The sequence below is a fragment of the Delphinus delphis genome, chromosome 4 (genome assembly GCF_949987515.2).
Source record: "Delphinus delphis chromosome 4, mDelDel1.2, whole genome shotgun sequence".
Classification (NCBI taxonomy): domain Eukaryota; kingdom Metazoa; phylum Chordata; class Mammalia; order Artiodactyla; family Delphinidae; genus Delphinus; species Delphinus delphis.
Window position 1 is genome coordinate 10,661,154 of NC_082686.1, and position 26,756 is coordinate 10,687,909.

General features: G+C 40.3%; 1 protein-coding gene across 1 annotated transcript in view; it reads left to right on the forward strand.

Moving 5' to 3' along the window:
- SMIM34 (small integral membrane protein 34) overlaps positions 1-23,932 on the forward strand; it is a 29,391-nt gene extending 5,459 nt beyond the window's left edge. The window contains exon 2 of the mRNA XM_060009993.1: positions 23,463-23,932. Coding sequence (XP_059865976.1) covers positions 23,463-23,932 — 470 coding nt within the window. The remainder of the gene's footprint in view (positions 1-23,462) is intronic.
- Positions 23,933-26,756: the final 2,824 nt, after the last annotated feature.

Here is a 26,756-nt window from a genome sequence, read left to right on the forward strand (position 1 = left end):
TGTGTCTTCTCCTCTTCTTATAAGGACATCAGCCATCAGATTTAGGACGCCACCCCAGCTGCTACCGTAAACCCAGTTGTGATTTTTCTCAAGTGATGTTTTCACCGCATATTCTCATCCTTCAACCACGGACTTTATCACTTATTTTGTGTCTGATCAGTCAGGGTCCAGTCGGGAAAAGAGAAACCTCACTGTTTTGGCGGAGAAATTAATAGGAAGAATCGCTTAAGCAGGTGTTAAAGAACTGAAAAGGCGAAAATGGGAAAACAGGCAGAGAAAACTAGGAGGTCCTAATGGCAGACAGCAGCCAGCAAACAGAAAGACAGGAAAAGGTTGAGGGTCTTGTTGTCTCTTCTTTGAAGCAGATTGACCTGCAAATCCTCCCACAGGCTGCCTGAAGCAGGGAACTGGAGGGAAGGTTGTTTATTTGGGGCTAAAATGTAAACTAACCCATGGGGGCTACTCCTTGGATGTCAGAAGCTGCCTTCCAAGCTTCCAGGCTGGACACATGCTAGGTCAAAGCTTCTCGCCTGTTTCACTTTAAAGGGTGGCCTTTCTGATATTTGTGGCAAAAAGAAAAGAAAAGAAAAACTCCAAAGTTTCAGCTATTAAGCAAGTCCTCGAGAGCTGGCAAGACTGAACCCCTCCTGGTCAGGGATGTGTGAATTCAGGGAGCAGCTGAGGGCCCGCACATGCGGGCTAATGCTCCATCAAAGGAGGAAAAGAAAGAGAGAAAGAAAAACATCACCACATGGTCAAGTCAAAGGGAGGGAGGGAGGCCCACGCAGTGCCAAGGAGGACACGAGGGAGAAGGTGCATTTCCCCTGTGCCCACGTGTTCACAGGACCGTTGGGAGAAATTGAAACAGGCGTGGAAACTTTGTTTTTTGATGCAGCCAGAGGAGGATGGGAACATTTGACGGCTGCATTTTTCAAGCTGATTTCTTGGATCAAAGACTTTGGGGCCTTATAGAGCACTGAGGCATTCAGGGTGTCACTCCCCCCCCCAGCTCATAAAGGTCACAAGATGTCAGGACACACTGAACTTGGGAAAGACTCAAAGTGGATGTACTAATAGGGCAAACCACAGCCATTGACCCCGTGCATGTCCCACTGCTGGACAGCGCTCAACTCCGTTGGACATCAGACCACAAAACTCACATCACCAGTAAGGTACAGAATCATTGGGTTTTGGAGACAGGAGGAATGTTCTAGACTAGGGTTTGGCCAACTATGGCCCACAGACCAAAACTGGCCAACCACCTATTTTTTTTGTTTTTTTTTGTTTTTGGTTTTGGGGTGGTTTTTTTTGTTTGTTTGTTTTTTTGGCCACGCCGCAGGGCTTGCTGGGTCTTAGTTCCTCAGCCAGGGATTGAAGCCGGGCCACGGCAGTGAGAGCGCTGAGTCCTAACCACTGGACTATCAGGGAATTCCCCTGTTTTTGTAAATAAAGTTTTACTGTAACACAACCACACATTTATTTACATATTGTGTAAGGTTGCATTCCTGCTACAGAGGCAGAGTTGTGTTCTTGTGACAGAGATCATATTGAATCACAAATCCAAAAATATTGACTATTTAGCCCTTTACGGAAATAAAGGAGGCTGACCCCTGTTCTAGAACGATCCTGAATTTTTTGATGACTTGGCCATACTTGGTAACGTTGGCACCGTAGGGCTCAGGGGATGCACATTCTGGAGCATGCAAGTACAGGAGCCACAGGCGAGAGGCAGGTAGGCACTCTCTGGGGTCAAACTGAGGCAGGCCCGGTTCTTCCAAGTTTTGTCTGTTAAGCATGGAATACCAGAATTGGATTTTTTTTAAATCAATGACTATTGAGTTATGTACTTTACAATTTTTTTTAATGCTTTTGTGTGCATTATGTGTGAAATCCACGTGTCTAACCATCGTTCTAGAAAACACGAGCAGCTCCCGCGTGGCTGTCTCATCAGCGCCCTCTATTGAAAACCCTTGAGCTGGTCACCCAGGGAATCCGTCTGCGGCAGCTCCCTGGGGATGGCCTGCTTGTTATAGCAGCCTCTCGCCACACGGTGGCAGTGCATCCATCGGTACCTCGGAGCCCTGCCCCGCAAGAATCCCGGAGTCCAGAGTCGTCAGGGGCCTCTTGGAGCCCCTTGGAGAGAGAATGTCTAGTGGTGGTAGCATCAGGACAGCCTACACCGAACTACTGAATCAGTAATTACCGGGGACACAGAATCAGAGGGAGAATGAATTACTGAATTTCAAAGGGCTTTTGCAATAAAGTCAGGGCAAGCTGCACATACATAGTTTTCACACCTCTTGTGATTCTCTCTTGTGAGGCAGGCTACTTCTCTTACACAAGGGAACATTTCTACAAGAAGATGCAAATCAGGGACAGAGATGGACGTCTAGGGGATTGGATTTTAAATGTTTGGAAGCAAGACTTTCAAACATACTAGCATAGAAACAGCTGATTCCATGTAAAGAGTTGATGTGTTCATTGCAAACTCCTCACTCTTAAGAAAATAGATTTGCCTTTTCAATAGGTAACAGGCACATAGTAAAAAACAAACAAACAAATCATTTAAAAGGAAACTGCCCAGAGGACAATAAAAGGATTCTTAGGTCTCTTTTTAGAAATATTCTTTGCATATACAAGAATACACAGCTTTTATATACAAATGGTGGACAACACGCCAATCTACATCCTGCTTATTTTTTTCCTACTTATCAAGATTTTGAAGATTGTTCCTCTTCAGTACACAGACATCTGCCTCAGTCCTTTTAATGCTCGACTAGGATCCCATCGCGTGGATTTCCGTACTGTCCTTACCAGTCCTCTCTTGATGGACATTTAGATGGTTTCCAATCTCTTGCTTGCAATGACCAGACCTGTACATATGTCCTGGAAATATGCTCACATCACATCTAAGTCCCCCAGATTCCCAGAAGATGACTGAGTGGTCAGAAGGTATGTGTGCTATAAAATTTTAATAATCCCAATTATCCTCAATAATAATAATAAAAGCTGACTTCTATGAGCTGTCACTGTGTGTCAGACACCGTTCAGACTGTTTTGTATACCGTGGCGAACACACTGTGGATGGATAGACCCACTTTGCAAATGATCTTTACTTGTCTACCAGCAGTAAATGAGATCTCTTTATTATTCTGATTTGCATCTATATTGTTATGGGTGAGAATGAGTATATTTTTTCTGTTTAAAAGACATTGTTACTTCTTTTTCTTTTCTTTTATTAAATCTTTTTTTTTTCTTGGACTTCTTTTTCTGTGACTAGCTGTCCATGTGCTTTGACCATGTTTCTGTTGAATAGCTGACCTGTTTTATTTAACGTTGAAAAACTTTTAAATATTAACGAATTTGACACTTTACCATATGTGTTGCTAATGCTTCCCCCAAGTTTATCATTTATTTATCTCTTGTCTCGATTGATAGTATTTTGCTTTTGCCATGAAGGCTTTTTTTTAAAATAAATTTATTTATTTATTGGCTGCGTTGGTTCTTCGTTGCTGTGCGTGCGCTTTCTCTAGTTGCGGCGAGCAGGGGCTACTCTTTGTTGTGGTGCGCGGGCTTCTCATTGCGGTGGCTTCTCTTTGTTGCAGAGCACAGGCTCTAGGCACGCGGGCTGCAGTAGTTGCAGCACGTGGGCTCAGTAGTTGTGGCACGCGGGCTCTAGAGAACAGACTCAGTAGTTGTGGCACACGGGCTTAGTTGCTCCGCGGCTTGTGGGGTCTTCCCGGACTAGGGCTCGAACCCGTGTCCCCTGCATTGGCAGGCAGATTCTTAACCACTGTGCCACCAGGGAAGTCCCCACGAAGGCATTTTTAATGCTTATGTAGTTGGATTGATCAGCCTTGTCTTTTGTGACTTCTGACTTTTGTGTCGTGCTTGGAAAGACTGCCACAATCTGAGATTATAAAAATAACTCTCCCATGTTTGTTCTAGTTCTTTTATAGCTTTATTTTTTAAAAATTATAATTTAGCTCCATCTGGAATTTATTTTGGCATAGCAAAGTAGAGATCCAATTTAACTCTTCCCCAGATGTTTACCCAGTTGTCCCATGCATTTATTAGATAACCAATCTTTTCTACACTGATTGGAAACATTCTCTTTATTTTATCCTATTTTCCTGAATGTTTTTGAATCTATTTCTGGAATTTATTCTGTTCTACTGGTCTGTCTGCCTGTTTATATGCTGGAATCAAGCCCTTTTAATTTCTGTGGCTTTACAATATGTTTTAACACCTTGGAGGGATATTTCATTACTGCTTTTTTCCTATAATTTTCTTGGCTATTCTTGCATGTTCAATTTTACATATAAATTTTAGACTCAACTTGTCTGTGTGAATTTGAATGGAGCATGGCTCTCAAAGTCTTTTTCTAAATGAGAAATTTAGCAAATTTATTTACCTCACGCTTCTGGTGAAAGAGGAGGGAAGCCAAACAAAGAAAGTTAACAAAGATATTTCCTTTGAGGAAACAGTTATCAGTTTATATCTCTGCCAGAGTCAACATAATTAAGTAAAACGACCAGTTTGAATGATAGCTTTGGGGGAAGTCAAGTTTACTTTTCTCAGAGGCAACCTTGAAATCCTGGGGGTTCGCCTATTCATTTGTTGGAGTAATACCTGCAAGGATGGGTGTTTATGATGAAGGATGCTGTCTGCTGCCCTCTGTAGCTGCAGGGGAAGAAGAACCATTTTCTCCTTTTGATTTTGCTGTGATTTTTCAAGCCTAAAAGTTGGAATTCTATTCGTTGAAACTGAAAGAAATATGGGCCTGAAAACACGAAGTATATCATTGGAAAGGAAAAGGCAAGAAAAATATCATTAACAAATGGAGTAAGGGCTCTGAAAACTTGGCATTCATTCAGTGTAGTTTGGAAAACAAAACAAAATGAGAACAACAAAAACCCCAAAACCTCTGTTGGTCTTTTGTTGGGATTGTACTAAATCTATAGATGAATTTGGAAAGAATTATCATCTTTACACAAGTGAGTCTTTCTAAGAATAGGAAATATTTGCATTTAGTCAAATCTTCCTTTTTGTCCCTCTTTTTAAAGATTTTCTCTGTATGAATCTTATGCATTTATTGTACTCATAGGTGTCTTATCTTTTTTGGTTCCAATTGTAAGTAGAATCTTGTCTTCAATTATACTTACAAAGTTATTGCTGTTAATATAGATTCTTGGATATTGATTTTTTTTAGTATTTATGTTGTACCCACGCAGCTTACTGAATTATCCTACTAATAGTTTGCTAATAGTTTTGCAGTTGATTCTCTTTATTTTTCCAATTATCCTACTAATAGTTTGCTAATAGTTGCTAATAGTTTTGCAGTTGATTCTCTTTATTTTTCTAATCATACAGTCAATGATAATTTTTGCCTTCTCTTTTCCAGTTTTAGTACCTCTTGTCTAATTGAATCGAATAATTCCTCCTGTATAATATTAAATGACAGTGGTGATAATGGGTGAATGTGTCTTTTCTTTCTTTAGTTTCCTTCCAGTTTTATTTAGCTATAATTGACATACAGCTCCATACAAGTTTAAGGTGTACAGAATAATCAATGATTTGCCTTACTTACATCATGAAATGATTACCACATAAGGTTATGGAACATCCATCATCTTACATAGATACAAAATAAAAGAAAAAAAATATTTTTCCTCCTGATGAGAACTCTTAGGATTCACTCTCTTAACTTTTATATGTAACATGTATCAGTGTTAATTACATTTATCATGTTGTACATTACCTTCCTAGTACTTATTTTTCTTATACCTGGAATTTTGTACCTTTTGACTGCCTTCATCCAATTTGCCTGTCTCCCACCTCTGGTAATCACAAATCTGATCTCCTTTTCTATGAGTCTGTTTGTTGTTGAAGTATAATTGACCTATAACTACGTTAGTTCTTGGTCTACAACATTGTGATTCAATATCTCTATATATTTCAAAATGATCACCAGGATAAATCTAGTTACAATCTATCAATATACAAAGATATTACTTATTATTGACTGTATTCCCCGCACTGTGTATTTCATACCCATGATTCATTTATTTTTTAACAGTAAATTTGGACCCCTTAATCTCCCTCATCTATTTCTCTCATCCCCTCACCTTCCTCCCCTCTGGCAACCACTTGTTTATTTTCTGTATCTATGACTCTGATTCTGTTTTGTTATGTTTGCTCTTTTTTTTTTGTTTTTTAGATTCCACATATATCATTAGTAATATTTTAATATTAATATTTGATTTATTTTCTACATAAATCATACAGTATTTTACTTTCTCCAACTTATTTTACTTAGCATAATAGCCTCTAGGTCCATCCATGTTGTCATAAATAGCAAGATTTTGTCCTTTTTATGGCACAGTAATATTCCCCTGTGTTTGTGTGTATGTGTGTGTGTGTGTGTGTGTGTGTGTGTGTGTATCACATCTTCTTTATCCATTCATCTATTAATGGGCACTTAGGTTGCTTCCATATCTTGGCTATTGTAAACAATGCTACAATGAACACAGAAGTGCATATATCTTTTCAAATTAATGTTTTTGTTTTCTTTGGATAAATATACAGGAGTGGAATTGCCGGATTGTATGGTAGTTCTATTTTTAAGTTTTTGAGGAACCTCCATACTGTTTTCCACAGTGGCTGCACCAATTTCCTTCCCATCAGCAGAGTACAAGGGTTTCCTTTTCTCTACGCCCTTGCCAACAATTATCTGTTGTCTTTTTGTTAACAGCCATTCTGACAGGTGTGGGGTGATTGTGTCTTATTCCTGACTGTATTGATGTCCTTCTAGTGTCTCACCATTAAGCATAAGTCCAGTTTCTGACTTCAGATATATTTAATTTAGCATATTAGAGAAATATCGATCATCTTATTTATCAAGATTTCAAAAATCAGGATGGAATTGAAATTGAACAAATACCTATCTATCATCTATAAAGATGAACACATGTTATTTGACTATTTTTGTGGTAAATCACGTTAATGGATTCCTAATATTAAACAATTCTTTCATAATTGGTATGCCTGCATTCGTTTGTGGTGTATTATTCTTTTAGTGTACTATTGGGGTCTATTGACTAATATTGTACTTAGAATACTTACATCTTTATCCAGAAGTGAAGCTGGTCTGTGGTTACCTTTTATCATGGTGGTTTTATAGGGCTAGGTTATCACCGATGTAGTGGCTTCCTCAGAAAAATTCGGAAGATTTTTCCCTTCTCCATGCTCTAGAGCTGATTAAAAGCAGCCTTCTTTATCAGTAAAGGTTTAGTAGGATTCACCTGTGAAATCAGCATAACCAGATTCTTCTCTGGGTGGATGACTCACAAGTTTTTCAGCATCTTCTATGGTAACCGATATTTTCTGATTTTTAAAATCTCCTTTGGGATCAGTTTTGGTCATCTACATTTTCCTAGAAAATCATTAGTTTGGTCAAAGTTTTCAAATTTATTTGCACAGAATTGAGCAGGTGAATTGAGGAATCATTTCTTTGATTTTCTCTATATCTATTGCTATTCCATTCACAATTCTTATTTTGTATATTTGATCTTTGTCCTTTATTTCTTTATTAGGGTAGCTAATGGTTTATCCATTTCCTTCCTCCCTTCCCTCCCTCCCTCTCTCCCTCTTTTTCTTTCTTTCTTTCTTTCTTTCTTTTCTGTTCTTTCTTTCTTTCTTTCTTTCTTTTTCTTTCTTTCTTTCTTTCTTTCTTTCCTTTCTTTCTTTCTTTCTTTCTTTCTTTCTTTCTTTCTTTCTTTCTTTCTTTCTTTCAAGGAAGCAGGTCTTAGATGTATTATTAGCGTTATCAATTTTCTGACTTCTAAATTCTGCTCTTACCCTTTTTTAATAAACCACTTCCTACCCCCACTTTCCTTAGGATTATTTTGTTTTCCTTTTTCTAACATCTGGAATTAGGTGCTTAATTTACAATTTTAAAACAGCCTTATTGAGATATAATTTACATACCATAAAACCTACCCATTGTAAGGGTACAGTTTGATGATGTTTAGTAAATGTATACAATTGTGAACCATTACCACAGTCCAGTTTCAGAACATTTCCATCAGCCTAACAAGTCCCCTTGTTCCTGTTTGAATCAGTTCCTATTCCCACCTCTGGCCCCAGGTAACCACAGATCTGCTTTCTGTCTCTGTAATTTTGCCTTTCTAGAGATTTCATATAGATGGAACATTACAATGTGTGGTCCTATGGGTCTTGTTTCTTTCACTCAGAATAATACTTTTGAGGTTCATGCATGTTTATTGCTGAACAGTGTTCCTTCATAAGGATATACCACATTTTGGTTTTCCATTCATCTGATGATGGACGTTTGGACTATTTCCAATTTGGAGCTATTATGAAAGGTACTGATATTAATATTTATGTATATTATGTTTATGTATACATATTTATGAATATTTAGTCTTTGTGTGGACATATATTTTTGTTTGCCTTGTGTAGATACCTAGGAGTGAAACTGCAACGTCATGTAGTAGGTATATAGTTAGTTTTTAAAGAAATTGTCAAACTTTTCTAGAGTAGTTGTACCATCATCATTCTCACCAGCAATGTATGAGAGTTCCTGTTTCTCCACATCCTTGCCAACATTCAGTATGGTCCACTTTTTAAATTATAGACATTTTAGTGAGTGTATAGTGATACATCATTGTGGTTTTGATTTTCATTTCCCTAATGACTAATGGCGTTGAGCATCTTTTCATGTGCTTGTCATCCATTTGTGTACCTTATTTGGTGAAATGTCTGTTCAAATCTCTTTCTGACTTTTTATTGAGTTGTTTGTCCTCTTATTATTAAATCGTAAGACTTTGTCATATATTCTCGATGCAAGTCCTTTATCAGACAATTGACTTGCAAATATTGCCTACCAGTCTGTTGTCTTTTTGTTTTCTTAATAGTGTTTTATGAAGATCAAAAGTTTTGCATTTTGGTGAAGTCCATTTTATCAGTTTTTTTCTTTCATGAATAGTGCTTTTAAAGTTATATCTAAGAAATCTTTGCTTAATTCAACATCACAATGATTTTCTTCTATGTATTTGTCTAGAAATTTTATAGTTTTCGCTCTTACATTAAGGTTAAGCTAAATGATCCATCCTGAGTTAATGTTTGTGTATAGTGTAAGGTAAGGGTCTTAGTTCACTTTTAAAATATGAATATCTGATTGTTCCACTGCAATTTGTTGAAAAGACTGGACTTTCCCCATTTTTTTGGTAAATCTATTTTTAGTTTTTCTTCTTTACTAATGTTAGCCATATTGTATAGCAGATATGCACTGTTTTTAATTAATTTTCTAGATAACATTTTACTTTTAGTCTTGATTTTCATTTTAACTAAGAATTTTCTGAACCTTCATTTCCAGTAGCAAGACTTATACTTTTCAATTTTTTAAATTAATTTCTGTTCTTAATAATTGTTAGTAGAGAATATTTCTACTTTAAAAAAATGTCCTTAAGTGTCCTTTACAGCCAAATATATGATTTTTGTGTATGTGAAAATTTAATGGTTCTTGGAAAAAAAAACTGTATTCTGTATTTTCAGGACATAGAGTTCAATATGTATATATATATATATATATATATAATTAGTTCTGTCTTATTAAATATATCAATTATGTATTTTGATTTCTATAACTTTACTTAAAATATCTTGTTTATTTTTTCTATTATGGGCCAAGAGGTAAATTTAAATTGCCTGCTTCTATATTTTTTCTGTCATCTTTTATTTTCAGTAAGTTTTGCTTTATGAATTTTTTTTTTTTTTTTTTTTTTTTTTTTTTTGCGGTACGCAGTCCTCTCAGTGTTGTGGCCTCTCCCGTTGCGGAGCGCAGGCTCAGCGGCCTTGGCTCACGGGCCCAGCCGCTCCGCGGCATGTGGGATCTTCCCGGATCGGGGCACGAACCCATGTGCCCTGCATCGGCAGGTGGACTCTCAACCACTGCGCCACCAGGGAAGCCCTGCTTTATGAATTTTGATGCTGTATTATATGGTGCATAGATACTCATGATGTTATATGATCAGAGTAGATTATTAAGTGCCTCCTTTTACTTTATTTAATGCTTTATGTATTGAGTTCAACGTACATGATATTAACATGGATATTTCTGCTTTCTTTATGTTTGTATTTACTTTGTGTGTCTGTGCCCATTCTTTTTCTTTTGATATAATTAAGTGATTTAGATTAATTAATAATTGTAATCTGACTTAGAACATGCCTGGCACATAGTAAGTGCTAATTAAGAGTTTGCTGAAAATAAAAACAAACAAAGCCTTTCTGCATTTCCTGAATGCAAAGTATAATTGGCTATTGTTTGTGTTGATTTTTTTCATCTGCAATATATAGATAGGACAAACTTATTTAGTCTTGGTTTATTATCTGGTTTTAGATCATGCTTTTTATTTTTTATAAATTTTATTTATTTATTTTTTGCTGCACTGGGTCTTCGTTGCTGTGTGTGGGCTTTCTCTAGTTGCAGCGAGTGGGGATTACCCTTTGTTGCATTGTGTGGCTTCTCTTGTTGCAGAGCAAGGGCTCTAGGCACACGGGCTTCAGTAGTTGTAGCACGTGGGCTCAGTAGTTCTGGCTCGCAGGCTCTAGAGCACAGCCTCAGTAGCTGGGGCACATGGGCTTAGTTGCTCCATGGCATGCAGGATCTTCCCTGACCAGGGCTCGAACCCATGTCCCCTGCATTGGCAGGCGGATTCTTAACCACTGTGCTACCAGGAAAGCCTGCTCTTTGTTTTCAATGCATTTTTATTTTTCATTTTTCTTATTTGTTGTATTTTCTTTGCTTTGCATGTGTGCACCTTCTGACAATGTGAAATCTTTATAATCTGCTTCTTCCAGTAGGCTTTTTTTTTATTAATGTGAAATTCACATAACATAAAATTAACCTTTTAAATTGTACAATTCAGTGGCATCTAGTACATTCACAATATTGTGCAACCATCACCTCTATCTAGTTTCAAGGCATTTTTGTCATCCCAAAGAAAATTTCATACCCGTTAAACATTATTACCCATTCCTCCTTCTCCTAGCCCCTGGCAACCACTAATCTGCTTTCTATCTTTATGAATTTACCTTTTCTGGACATGGAATCATACAATATGTGACCTTTTATATGTCTGACTTATTTCCCTTAGCATAATGTTTTCAAGATTTTTCCATGATCTAGCATGTACCAGTACTTTATTATTTTTTTAACATCTTTATTGGAGTATCATTGCTTTACAATGTTGTGTTAGTTTCTGCTGTATAACAAAGTGAATCAGCTACATGCATACGTATATCCCCATATCTCCTCCCTCTTGCGTCTCCCTCCCACCCTCCCTATCCCACCCCTCTAGGTGGTTGCAAAGCACCCAGGTGATCTCCTTGTGCTAAGCGGCTGCTTCCCACTAGCTCTCTATTTTACATTTGGTTGTGTATATATGTCAATGTTACTCTCTCACTTCGTTCCAGCTTACCCCTCCCCCTCCCCGTGTCCTCAAGTCCATTCTCTACGTCTGTGTCTTTATTCCTGTCCTCCTCCTAGGTTCATCAGGACCATTTTTTTTTTAGATTCCATATATATGTGTTAGCATACAGTATTTGTCTTTCTCTTTCTGACTTACTTCACTCTGTCTGACAGACTCTAGGTCCATCCACCTCACTACAAATAACTGAGCTTCATTTCTCTCTATGGCTGAGTAATATTCCATTGTATATATGTGCCACACCTTCTTTATCCATTCATCTGTCAACGGACACTTAGGTTGCTTCCATGTCCTGGCTGTTGTAAACAGTGCTGCAATGAACATTGTGGTACATGACTCTTTTCGAATTATGGTTTTCTCAGGGTATATGCCCAGTAGTGGGATTGCTGGGTCTTATGGTAGTTCTATTTTTAGCTTTTTAAGGAACCTCCATACTGTTATCCATAGTGGCTGTATCAATTTACATTCCCACAAACAGTGCAAGTGGGTTCCTTTTTCTCCACACCCTCTCCAACATTTCTTGTTTGTAGATTTTTTTTTTTTTTTTTTTTTTGCGGTACGCGGGCCTCTCACTGCTGTGGCCCCTCCTGTTGCGGAGCCCAGGCTCCGGACGCGCAGGCCCAGCGGCCATGGCTCACGGACCCAGCCGCTCCGCGGCATGTGGGATCCTCCCAGACTGGGGCACGAACCCGTGTCCCCTGCATCAGCAGGCGGACTCTCAACCACTGCACCACCAGGGAAGCCCGTTTGTAGATTTTTTGATGATGGCCATTCTGATCAGTGTGAGGTGATACCTCATTGTAGTTTTGATTTGCATTTCTCTAATGATTAGTGATGTTGAGCATCTTTTCATGTGTTTGTTGGCAATCTGTATATCTTCTTTGGAGAAATGTCTTTTTAGTTCTTCTGCCCATTTTTGGATTGTTATTTTTTTAACATCTTTATTGGAGTATAATTGCTTTACAATGGTGTGTTAGTTTCTGCTTTCACAAAGTGAATCAGCTATACATATACATATATCCCCATATATCCTCCCTCTTGCATCTCCCTCCCACCCCCCCATCCCACCCCTCTTTGTTTGTTTTCTTGATATTGAGCTGCATGAGCTGTTTGTATACTTTGGAGATTAATCCTTTGTCAGTTGTTTCACTTGCAAATATTTTCTCCCATTCTGAGGGTTGTCTTTTCGTCTTCTTTATAGTTTCCTTTGCTGTGCAAAAGCTTTTAAGTTTCATTAGGTCCCATTTGTTCATTTTTGTTTTTATTTCCTTTTCTCTAGGAGGTGGGTCAAAAAGGATCTTGCTGTGATTTATGTCATAGGGTGTTCTGCTTATGTTTTCCTCTAAGAGTTTTATAGTGTCTGGCCTTACATTTAGGTCTTTAATCCATTTTGAGTTTATTTTTGTGTATGGTGTTATGAAGTGTTCTAATTTCATTCTTTTTCATGTAGCTGTGCAGTTTTCCCAGCACCACTTATTGAAGAGGGTGTCTTTTCTCCATTGTATACTCTTGCCTCCTTTATCAAAGATAAGGTGACCATAGGTGTGTGGGTTTATCTCTGGGCTTTCTATCCTGTCCCGTTGATCCATATTTCTGTTTTTGTGCCAGTACCATACTGTCTTGATTACTGTAGCTTTGTAGTATAGTCTATCAGTGCTTTATTCCTCTTTAAGGCTAAATAATATTACATTGTATATAGAGACCACATTTTATTTATCCATTCATCCACTGGTGGACATATGGGTTGTTTCCACCTTTTGGCTATTTGAGTAGTGCTGCTGTATGCATTCATGTATGAGTGTTTGTTATATACATAGGAGTGGAGTTGGTGGATAGCATGGTAATTTTATGATTAACTTTTTGAGGAACCAATACACTCTTTTCTACAGTGGATGTGGATGCAGCATTTTACATTCTTACTAGCAGTGTTTAAGGGTTCCAATTTCTCCATATTCTCACCAACACATGATCATTTCCTTTTTTTTCTTGTGAAGTTATATCTCATTGTGGCTTTGATTTGCATTTCTTTAAATACTAATGCTGTTGAGCATCTTTTCATGTGCCTGTTGGCAATTTGTTCCACTGCTTATTTTTAAACATATTTTTTATAATGTGGTTAATCCTGTTTCTTGAACAATATCCATTAATTATCTAATATGGATAAAAATAAAATTAGAATACTACTAACTGTCCTGCCTATCTTGACAACTTTTTCTGATGATTTTTTCTAAAGAAGTTTCTCCTCCTCTACCTCTTTGTTCCCTATTTCAGCATCTTATTTCTTTCCTTTATGGCGTGAAGTCCAGTTTTTATTAGTTTATTGTTTGCTTATATGTTTTTTTCTCTCTTCCCACTAGATATAAGCTCCTTGAGGGCTGGGAATCTGTCTTGTCATCATTGTACCTCCAGCATTTACCTAGTACAGTGTCTGACTGGCATATAGTAGGTCCTTAATAAACATTTTTTGAATGTATGTTTGAATGAATGGAACAAAACTAGTCCAATTTTATAAACAATGACTCCCTATATGATAATCATGATAATGATAGATACAAGTACTTATATTTATATCCAACTATATTAGTGTCCAAGCACCATGTCAATAAATTGCCACTGACTTTGTGGCAGAAATTAATCTCTTACAATTCTGGGGGCCAGAAATCCAAAATCAGGGTATCAGCAGGGCCACACATGCTTTGAAGGCTCAAGAGAGGAATTCTTTCTCCTTGCTTCCAGCTTCTAGCAGCTACAAGCATTCCTTGGCTTGTGGCAGCTTCACTCCAATCTGCTCTGCCCTCACACAGCCTTCTTCCCTGTGTCTTTGTGTGTCTTCTCCTTTCTTGTCTCTTATCAGGATACTCCTAATTGGATTTGCAATCTATTTTAATCCAGGATGATTGAGATCCTTACCTTAATTTCATCCACAAAGGCCATTATTCCAAATAAGGTCACATGCTGAAATTCCAGGTGAACGTATCTTTTGAGGGAACACTGTCTTAGTCTGTTTGGGCTGCCATAACAAAATACCATAGTCTGGGTGGTTTAAACAACAGAAACGTATTTGTCATAGTTGAGGGCTGGTAAGTCTAAGTTCAAGGTGCCAGCAGATTCAGTGTCTGGTAAGAGCTCTCTTCCTTGCTTGCAGGTGTCTGCCTTCCTGATGTGTCCTCACATGGTGGAGAGAAAAGGAGGGAAGCAAGTTCTCTGATGTCTTTTCTTATAAGGGCACTCATCCTATCATGAGGGCCCCACCCTCATGACCTCATCTAGACCAAATTACCTCCCAAAGCCCGACCTCCAAAAACTATCACACTGGGGGTTAAGGGCTTCAACAAATGAATTTTGAGCAGACACAATTCAGTTCATAGCAGACATCATTCAACCTACTGCATGAGCTAATCAAGCTCTGTTTTTTCTGAATGTCTCTTGAATCCATCACTTCTCTCCAGCATTACTCCCACTAACCTCTTACCTGGATTAAGCCCATAGCTGCCTGACTGGTTTCTCTGCCTCCAGTCCTGTCCCTCTTCAACCCATACTCTACAATGCAGTCTGTGTGATCTAGGACAGGTGACTTTTGTCTTTTTCTGAGCACGTGCTATAGACTGGTTTAATTAGTGGACCCCATCCCAATTCTGACCGCCCACAGTAGATGCCTGACTCAGTCTGGCCAATCAGAACCATTCCCTGGGATATCCCTGGCTAAACAGGGAGAAAAGTACCCCCTTTCCCATCTGGTGGTGAAACTATTTGGGTGTAAGTCTGAGCACCACATGCCACAATACATGGAGAAAGGCTGAGAAGGAAGACAGAAATGGACCTTCCTCCCTGCATTAGCCCTGTAAGCCAGCTCTATCCCACCCTCTCTCTTGCTTGCTTGAACCCATAAAATCTCCCTTTCTTCTAACTCTTGTTTAAATTTGGCTCTGCATCCCAGAGCAAGGGATCCATCATTACAGACAAGACTCATGGGACATAATAGTAACACACCTTTGTGCTTCCACTTCTTTAATTCTGCTCTGTGGGCTCTACACAGTGTGGGGTTTGAGCTCCCCTGCCCTACAGTCAGGTTGGGGAATCTGAATTCGGTAATTAAGATCATGCAGTCTCATGTCATAATCAAAATTCTGAGCTCGATCTCAGGTTGAAGCTCCCCCGTCTCCAGCTCAGGCTGCAGGGGCAGGAGAACTGCAGGGAGACAGTGGGGGCAGCCTTCCTCCTTCTTCCTCCCTTCCTTCTTCCTTCCTCCAGCCACTGCTCTTCTGCTTTACTCCCGCCTTGTTACTGTGGTGTCTGACCTCCCCAGGGCTGAAGCAAGGGAACCAGAGAGGGAGCAGAACAGTCTTATTTGTCAGTTCTGTGGTGTGAACTAGCAACAGGCAGGTGTTTAGAGCTAATGCCTTCTCTTGTGGGTTCATTTTTTCAGTCTTTGAAGACTTGCTCATCCTCATCTGACAGACTGTGCAAGGCCAGTGTTCAACAGCGGCCCCATGTGGCAGCTGGAGGCAACAGCAGCAGAGGATTATTCAGACTCTAGTCCTCTGGGCTTGGCTGAGGAAGCCAGGCTGCCCTCCGTCCCTACTCTGGACAAAGCTCCTGGGAGTCCTGGTCAACCTGGGAGGCCTTAAGAGGGAAATAAATATAAAATTTCCTATGAATCAGACAACCAAGGGCTCAAGTAATTAATTGGGAGAAGAAATGAGGTGTGACTGTATTTGCCCCTTGGAGTCCTTCATGTCATCACAATTTATTATCCTTTGTTTACAGCAGAAGTTCAGGTCAGGGAAGTGACTTGACCACAGTCCCTCAATTAATAAGTGACAAAGCCCCTACTAGAACCTGGCTCCTCCAATTGCAAAGGCTCTGAGCTTTCCTCTGTAACTCCCTGGAGACAGCAGAGAAGAGTAATGTCCCTAAGGGCTAGAAGATGATGATGAAGGTGAAAGGAAGGGCAGGAGTGACATATAAGTTAGAGACTTTTTAAATATGCAAAACATCTTTTAAAAGTCCTCTGGGAGGTTGTACCCCCTGCAAAGGCAGAAACACCTGGAATCTGTGTTCTTGGCCGTACGACTCCTGGACATCAGCTTTAATGTCCTTTCACAGGGCAGGGTGTCAGACTTGGTTGGTGGGGTCTTCCTCCCACACCCAGAAAATACTTCTTAGAAAGAAGGTCAAGTGTGGATATAGGCATTTATTTATTGACATTTTAAAAAATACCATTTCTGGCCCCATGAAATGCAAAAGCACTTGTTTCTTTTCTTTTTTTCTCTGTTTTGGAATGTCAAATCCATATCACTGCCACCTTGGTTCCCAATTTAGCCATTCTCTAAGCTGACTGGCTCTTCAGTAACAAAAAAAAGCCATGGCCCCCTGGGAGAGTTCAGGTTCTAAAGTCAAAGGAGCCAGAGGGTATTGGGGCCCTTCCTCCCAGAGGAAGGAGAATATTTGCCCCAGCTCAGTCAACTATTTACTGGGTGAGTGGCTTTCCTTGACTGCCTTGAGGTTGGTATTTGTCTAGACTGAACCAGAAGGCCAGAGGAGACATACATAAGTGGGAAGGAAATTCTTGGCCCACGTGGTGGTACATTTTGCTGTTATGTAAGCATTCAGGAATGACAAATAGTTGGCATCACCCACACTGCATAAGAAGGCAGGCAGCTGCCCAGCCCCTGTGACCATAATCTTGACCATCCCCACCCCAGGGCACTTTTCCTTAGATGGTATCATGTGGCCACAGCCATGACAGAATATAGACCCCTTTTTAAAAACAGCATTTGTATTTTTCTAGATAAGCCTTCAACTTTATTTTCCCATCGCCTATCGGGGTTTTCCATGTTGAACAGCAAGGTAAGGTTTGCAATAAAGTAGAACATACATGCAGAAAAGTGAACACAATTCTAGGACGTGCCCCAAGTTGAACAAAGCCCTGAAACAGGACATGACCAGCACCCTAGAGCCCCCCTCCTGCCTCCTCTAGTCACCCTCAGCTGTAACGTACCTATTACCTTGACTTGTAACATAACAGTTTAATTTCGGCCAACAGGGAGGGTTTCAAGGTCATGGATATGTCTCAGCAATGACAGTCTACAAGTCAACCTGTAGGACAAGCAGTCCGGAGAATTCATGGGACTCTGGGTCCAGCCTGAAGGTGACATTCGCAGTGTGGAAGGAGAAGGCCTTTGGCACCTACAAGCTGTATGACATTGGGTAAGTCTCTTCTCTGAGCCTGAAAGAGCGTTCCCCTCTTTAACTGGGAATGATACTCCCGCCTTGCAGGAATCCTAAGAGGCGGAATCCAGGAGGAAAACACCTGGCACAGAGCTATTCCTAATGTCAGTGCTCCCGTGGTGGTATGGATGAGACCAAAGGCCCCCTTTCCTTACATCTCCCCTATTTTTCTGGAGCTTATCCCTCCCAACAACCCACACTGACATCCTGTGGAACTAAATGCCGAAAACTTCTGACTTCACAGATGACATACGCTCCAAAGCCTGCACCTCTTGGGCGCCAGCTGCCCAGGCGTGTTCTCCCTCTCCCGAGGTGGCCAGTGCTGGCAGCCTTCCTGTTCAGACACCCTCACAAGGAGCAGCTCTTCCCTACACCCCAGGCTTCCTCCCTGTCTCCCTGGGACCAGAGGATACTGACCCTGCTGCTCCTCCAAGTTGCAGGGGAGGAAATTGCAGGAAGGGTGGGGACTTGCCTAGGGTTATGCAACAAGGACAAATTGGGGACTAGAGCCCTGACTCCCAGCCCTCCTCACTGCCATTTGCCCCCCTTTAAAAATTTTTTTTTATTTATTGGCTGCATTGGGACTTCGTTGCAGTGCGCAGTCTTCTCGTTGTGGTGGCCTCTCCTGTTGCAGAGCATGGGCTCTAGGTGCGCAGGCTCAGTAGTTGTGGCGCACGGGCTTAGTTGCTCCGCGGCATGTGGGATCTTCCCGGACCAGAGCTCGAACCCGTGTCCCCTGCATCGGCAGGCAGATTCTTAACCACTGCGCCACCAGGGAAGTTCCCATTTGCCCTTTATCATGAAGGATCTCCAATCTGCCCCTTCTCACCTCTCATGGTGGTTGTTGGGAATCCCTGTCTCTGTGGCAGAGCCAGAGGTACCAGGGTCCAGCCATCCCACAGCAAGAGACAGCAAGAGCCTAGATAGAGCTTTGACAAAGATTTACATTTAATGAATGGGTGTGTTTAACACTGTTAAACTTCTTTATATTCATAAAGAATACACAGTGAGCATTGTCCCTCGCACACCTGCCCTCCATCTACCCAGTTCTCGCCCCCCACAGGTTCCTCTTGCTCTTACTTTCTCGGGCATCCTTTTAAGGGGCTCTTCAATGCCTATACGAACAAAATCAGATCTGGATGATTACATAGATGGTAACATACTCTCTTCTTTGCTGTTTCCATTTAACAAAACATCTTGGAGATCTTTACACGTCAGTACACAAATAGCTTCCTCATTGTTTCATAGCCGGGTAGTATTCCATTGTGTACCTATATTATATTATTGAAATACAATCCACATCCCATGAATGAGACATTCATTTTTACCTCGTGGATACTAGTGCTATAGAGTTCACTGTTGTACACAGTCTGTTTTCTATTTGTTAAGAAAACCACAGCATCATTGTATAATTCTTGACGGTAATAAATTTGAATAATCAGATTTCTTACAAAAAAATTCACCCACTAAAAGTCTATGATTCAATGGATTTTAGTATGTTCACAAATATCACCAAATCAATTGCAGAATACTTTAATCATTCCCCAAATAAACCCTGTATCCCTTAGTTATCACCCCCTAGTCTCCAACCCCAACCTTAGGCAACCACTAATCTACTTTCTGCCTTTATAGACTTGTCTATTCTTGACCTTTCATATGAATGGAATCATACATGTTGTCCTTTGTAACTGGCTTCTTTCACTTAGCATAATGCTTCCAAGGTTCATCTATGTTATAGCATGTATCAGTACTTTATTCCTTTTTATTCCCAGATAACATTCCATTATATGGATAGACCACATTTTACTTATCTGTTCATCAGTTGATGGACATTTGGATAGTTTCCACTTTTTTGCTATTATGAATCATTTTGCTGTGAACATTCATATACAAGTCTTTGTCTAGATATTCGATTGCATTTCTCCTGGGTATATACCTAGGAGTGGAATTCCTGAATCATATGGCCTATTTTAAAATTTACTTATCTAGTCCCTCATTGATGGAAACTTGATCAAATTACATCTTAAAAGCCAGCAAGCCTCATGAGTTAGGCAGGTCAGGGCCACATTAGTGAGGATTCAGAGAACAATGGCTGCATCACAGAACCGGCCCAAGTCTTCCGACCTTTTCTCCCGGCATTCCCTTGTCTCCCGGACTCTTCTTCTCACCCGTTCTCGTTAAATCTGCTTTGATTCCAATGTGGCCTGGGATTCAGGGGTGTGGGAAAGAGAAGCCCCGTTACTCACAGCCTGACCCATGAGCCCATCGCCCACTTATCTCTGAGGGGGACCCAGCTCCCTCAGCTGCGTCCTCCTGCACAGGATCCTTCCTGTCTGGGTTTCCTCTTCCGGGACAGTCCTAGAGGAAGCTGGTGACTGACTCTTGGCCCTGGGGTTTCCTGGCCCTGTGACAACGGGTCTCTGCCACACCTGACAGTAAGCCACACCTGCAACAGGTTCAGAACAGGGAATTTCAGGAACCTTCCAGGCTGTAAGCCAGCCTCGGAGAGCTTCCGGCCACCACTGTCCTGGATGGGACCTGCAAGAGCTGGAGGCTCCTTGGTACCAGCATGTTTTTAAACAACTCTTGTGCTTTGGATCTTCTCAGCAAGCCAAAGCCAGGAAGTGCTTTCTATTCTGAACCAACAGATGACAGATCGGCTTCGATCCTCTGATTAATTGAAGGAGAGAAAATGAGTCCAGTTTCTCTCTGCTCAGTTTCTACTGAAACTGAGTTTCTAGCCGCCCTAAGATTCTTTGGGTGTCTCGTTGCTATCTGCTCTTGAACCTCAGTGCAGCCTGACTTCAGTAGGACTGTGGTCATTTGCAAAAAGAAGTTATTCTCTTTCAATGGCAGCGGCTTATACTTGCCTCCTTAAGAGTCAAGGAAAAGACCACCTCATGGAACGTGAGTATTCCGCTCTGACGCAAGGATGAGCAGTTCTAGAATTTCTTATATATGTCACATTATTAATTTATAAGTGCAAAACAGCACAGATGAAAAAAGGTTTGTCTCTTCTATAGGATATAGAAGATACCATCTAACTTATACATCTAAAAAGAAAGGTAAAGAACAATGTACTGCAATAATTAAAATACTGAGTTTCTTTCATGTGGAAAATGGACTGGCTTTCAAATAATTTAATGTTCTGTAGTTCTTAGTTGGGTATATTTTATATGTATTTGCACATATTACATCATTCTATAACAAGCCACAGAAAGGTCTATAAGTTTATACATGCGTTCCAGGTTTAAACAAGTTCTCCTGCCCTAATTAAAGTTTGTGAGGTTCTTGTTGGGTTGATTTGTTTTTCAATAATTATGGGAACATTTTCCCTTTCCTTATTTAAGTTCTCAAACGATTCTATCAACAGCGGTAAAAAATCCCAGATCACTGTACTGTTTCTTATGAGTGACAAATTTTATATAATGAAATCTGTTAATTTGGGCTGTGTCACATGTGGTTTGTACAGTTATTTTTAAATGGTTTCTCCCTTAATCTCAAAGTAATAGATTATTCATTCGACAATTAACTATAATAAAACTACTGGTCTCTCTGAGCCTTGCATTAGCAAAATGAATTAACAACAAGTGAATGTCAAATAGAAAGCACTTATGGAGCACCTTTGGTCTACCCAGCTGGTGATGCGATTTAGCCTATGACATGTCTGGATACATCTGTGTTTACATAGAGCAAGAAATGAGAATTTGAACCTATAAAACAGCTGGAAAATGTCTCACAGTACTACTTCTCTGATTTTTATCATTTCATTGTCACTGGCTCTCCTAGTACAGAAAACAGTTTTGAGTTAAACAGCAATTAAGATCTTAATCTTCTGGTCTTGGAAGGGCACACAGTGTCTTTACCCAGGGGCACTTCACCAAGGAGATCAGGAAAGTGCTCACTTGTACTCTTCCATTTTTAAATTAATTTCTTTTTGAAAATAAATACACATTCCCAGAGATATTTTACACGTATATAAGCTTCAAGCAAATAACATACCCTCCTTTATACATAGGATCGTATCAGTTATATCACTATACACTTTTTTATTTGTTAAGATTTAGTACCAAGAAAATTCTTTGTTACTTTTTATGGCTGCATAGTATTCCACTGCATGGATGTCCCAAAATGGATTAAACCATCTTCTAATTGATGCTATTCAGGCTGTTCTTAAGCATTAGTCATCACAAGCAATGCTGCAATGACTAATCTTAAACATGCATTGTTTTGGACATGTTCCAGCGTATTTTTAGGATAAATTCCTACAGGTAGAATCGCTATGTCAAAGGTACATGCATTTGTAATGTCAATAGACCTTGTCAATCTGCCTTCCATATTGGTTGTATAAATTTACACTCTCACCAGCAATTAAGCAAGGTCCTGACAACCCTGCAGACATATCCAGTGTATTCTGAGACATCATGAGTTTGCAGACCTGATAGATAACAAAATGTTATCTTGCTGTAGTTTTAATTTGCATTTCTCCTATTATGAGTGATACTGAGAAGCTTTTCTTATGTTTAAGGTCCATTTCTTTTTCCGACCTAATTGCCCATATCCTTTGCATATTTTCTACTGGGGTTTTGGATTTCTTATAGAACTGAAGCTTATTAAGAAGTTTAGTGGCATAAATTTCCATTTTTCTCTGGTTTGTCATTTGTCTTCTGGTTTTATAGTACACAATCACTGTAAAATTTTCTAGGTAGTTGAATTTAGCATTTTCTTTCTTTCTTCCTTTTTTTCCACCTCTGAATTTTTGTGTTTCGCTGAGAAAGGGATATCCCACTCTGACATGATAAGGGGGAAAAAAATCTACCATGTTATTTTCTAGTACTTTAAATTATTTCTTTTTTTAATGTTAAAATCTTTGATTTATCTGGACAGTTTTGGGGCATGAGGTGAGAGATGTGAACTCACTGCTATCTTGTTTTAATGCTACTTATTGAATAATCCATCTTTTTCTTCCTGATCAGAAATACCCCTTTGTTATCTACCAAATTCCAATTCCAACTCTACTGATGTTGTTACTCTGTTCCATTGGTCTTTCTGTCTATGTATTATGTCACACTGTTTTAGCTATTGTAGTTTTATAGGGAGACATTTTAGGGAAAGCTGTACTTGGTTCTGAAGAGCCCCTCATGCCCTTTGCAAAGCCCAGTAAGCCCCACCTGGGCTGTGGGCAAATAAAGCACTCATTCATTAAAAAAATAGTAAACATTTTTCTGGCTGGCTAGGTTTAAATTTCTGGCTAAACTAATTTCCACTGATCACTCTTTCAGAGTTTTCCTAATTAGGAAAACTTTTTCAGTATGCAGAGTTTTTCTATTTCACAAAGAAATCCTACTGATCTTTTAAGTGCAATTATGTTAGTTTTGTAGATGATCTTAGGGACAATTGACATCTTTATGATGTTGCATTTCCTATTCAAGAATTTGGTGTTTTGAACTCTCTTGATTGTAAAAATATATTGACATGGGAGTTACTCAGTTTTCCTGGGTCTCCCCCATGTGTACATGTTATTAAACTTTTGTGTGATTTTCTCTTATCTAAAAGGAATATATTGACACGTATGTTGTTAGGCTTCTGCCCATTGAACAGAGAAAGCCTCTTTCAGCAGTCCCATTTTCCCACCGATGTAAAGACACTGCTATTGGCTTGGCCAGGCAAACTTTAGCCCAGAATGCTGGGTCTCATCTGGACCTCTCTGTTTCTCAGGGGATCAGGGAGCCCCCAACCAGACCCAGGCCAGCCCTGTCCTGGGGCACCTGCTGAGGGACCATTTGGAGGGAAGGAACAGCACCAACTCCACCAGGGCCCTGAAGCTTCCAGACGGGACCAGTGCCGCCTGGTATATCCTCATCATCATTGGCATCTACGGAGTGATTTTCCTCTTCCGACTGGCCAGCAACATCCTCAGAAAGAACGATAAATCCTTGGAAGATATTTATTACTCAAACTTGACCTCTGAACTCAAGAAGAAAGGGCTCCAGAGCAAGGCAGCCAAATGCTCTTCACTGCCCGTTAGCAACGGAGCTGTCCTGCAGCCCAACCAGGCCAGCCTGGGGATAATGTGTGGAAACAGCAGCCCCACACCGAAATCCAAGGAATCCCTTGAAAGTCTAGGCAAGCAGGCCTCCGTAGAAAAGGCCCAAACTTCTTGCTTTGGGGAGCACCTTTGGATTTAAATGGAACCTTGAGAGAGGGGTCGAGCCCTTGAGTCGGGCTGGAATAGCATCACTGAGCCACTGGTGGATGGGGGTGTGACCAAAAGCCAGCATCCTGTTTCCTTCTCAGGCTTTCTGGTGCTTTGAGATGAGCAGGGGTAGTGGCTTCCAGCCCAACTCAACCTTCACTGGAAAAGCTTGTGCTCCAGGAAAGGGCATGGGACATCCAATGTTCTTAGAGTAATCTGGGAAACTCTTGGTGTATATGTGAAGGTGGCCTCTTGTCATGGAAAGAAGGCTGAATTTGGAGTCAAATCCTTTGGATGAAAATTCAACTTCTAGAGGGTCACATGAACTTTGAGTGGCTAGTGGCTCATCTGGAACATGTGAGGGTTGGGATATATGGTCCCAGAGGGCCATTCGTTCTAAAAACTCTGGAATATCGAACTAAAGTTGTCAGTATCAACATCTTCATTTTCAGAAGTTCTTCATTTTCATTGAGAGGGTGGGGACCATTGGAAAAAAGCATTAGTTTTGCAGTCAGAAGAACCAGACTCTAATCTGAGTTTGACTATTGACCACTTTGTTGTCCTTGCACACATCACTTCACCCCTCTGGACCTTAGTTTCCTTACAGATAAAGTGAGGATAGTGATGCCAGTTTTCTGCCAACCTTACAAAGTAGATAAGAGCTAATGAGATCATGCATATGAATGTATTTTGGAAAGTAAAATAAATATGTAAATATAAGCCCTGTTGTTGTGGTGGTGATAATGGTTGATGGCTGGTGTTGATGATGGTGGTGTTGGTGTTTGATGGTTGATGTTGATGTTGTTGATATTGGTTGATGTTGATGGTGGTGGTGGTTGATGTTGATGGTGGTTGATGTTTATGGTGGTGGTGGTTGATGTTGATGGTGTTGGTGTTATTTGATATTGATGGGGGTGGTGGTGGTTGATGTTGATGTTGATGGTGGTGGTTGATGTTGGTGGTGTTAGTTGATGTTGATGGTGGTGGTGGTTGATGTTGATGGTGTTGGTGGTGGTTGATGCTAATGGTGGTGGTGGTGGTGGTTGATGTTGATGTTGGTGGTGTTGGTTGATTTTGATGGTGGTGGTGGTTGATGTTGGTGGTGGTGGTTGATGTTGATGGTTGTGGTGGTGATGCTATTGTGGATCAGGAAATGACTAGTCTACTGGTAATAGCTATAAGTAATGGTTGTATTACCTTATTCTACAGGAGAACCCATCTGCATAACAGTTGATGTCCTGTGCTCTGAATCAAGTCCATGAAATTCAAGTTGTATATGTAGACAAAACAGTCACTTTTAGATTTTGTTACCTTAGACATCAAACGATTCATTCAAATGTTTTACAAATATCTGTTACTTATATTCTTGTCTCTGCTTCAAAAAGAAATAAGATCTTGGGCTTCCCTGGTGGTGCAGTGGTTAAGAATCCGCCTGCCAATTCAGGGGACATGGGTTCGAGCCCTGGTCTGGGAAGATCCCACATGCCGCAGAGCAACTAAGACCGTGTGCCACAACTACTGAGCCTGTGCCCTAGAGCCCATGTGCTACGACTACTGAAGCCTGCACACCTAGAGCCCACGCTCCACAACAAGAGAAGCTAGTGCAATGAGAAGCCCGCATACAGCAACTAAGAGTAGCCCCGGCTCGCCCCAACTAGAAAAAGCCTGCGTGCAGCAATGAAGACCCAACGCAGCCAAAAAAAAAAAGGATGTGGTGTGTTTGTGTGTGTGTAAAAAAAAAAAGAGAGAGAAATAGGATCTTGCCTACCAGACTGATTAATTTAGAGAGATTGTGATTAACTGAATTTCTACAAGTGGCTTTCAGTAGGCAAAGAGAAAAATATATTTTATACCAACTTCTGTGAAGTTTATCTAGTTTCGCTTTTGGAGGGGTTCCCTGGACTACAAATAAAATGTATTTCCCTGTCTTCAGACAGTGGTCAGCAACTAGCCCCAATGATTTAATAAAGGTTAGAATTAAATGCCAAGCTTTTTTTTTTTTTTTGAGAGGATGAGATAGACTTCCAACTATTTTTCTTTTTTTCATATTTTCCACATCATCATCTCACAGGCTCTCCAGCAAAAGTGTTTATACAGTTAGGGCTGGGCTTCATCCATATATTTGAGATGCTTACAGGGCAGGATAAAACAGCAGACACAAAGATAGATAAAAATGTAATCCACAGTGAATGGGAATGCAGAATGCACTAAAATGGGAGCAAAACGTCAGAACTTAAATGAATTTGAAGACAAAATACACACTTTCTTGTTGGTTGCTTCCTCATTATGCATTTTTCTCTTCCTTAATCCAACACCCCCTAATTTGCATTTGGGAATCCATATGGCTCTAAGAAAGCTGAAACTACTCCCAGTGCAAGGCTGAAATAAGAGACCTAGGTTAATCTAATCAGTGCATCCTATCTCCAGCTTCACTGACTGGGGCCAAGCTGGACCCATGACCTAAGTAAGCCTTAGAGTGACAGGAAGGACTTCCATGGGGACTTCTGGAACACAGATGCCCTCTCTTGTGCTGGATGGTGTTAAACACAGATCTGAGTCTGGAATTGCTGGAGCCATTTTTTCACCATGAGAAAAGCCAGTTTGAGGGCAAAAGCCAACATAAAGAGGAGAACTGAGAAAATTACAGAGGCTAGAGTCCTGATCAGACTGTGCCCAAAGACTTAATTTCCCACCGGAATGTTTTAGTTTATGGGCCAGTAAATTCCCTTTAGTAAGTCCTTTGGAGGTAGGCTTTCTGTCCCCCTCAACCAAAAATATCCTCAATGATACCACTGGAGAAATAATTTCCTGGAGGA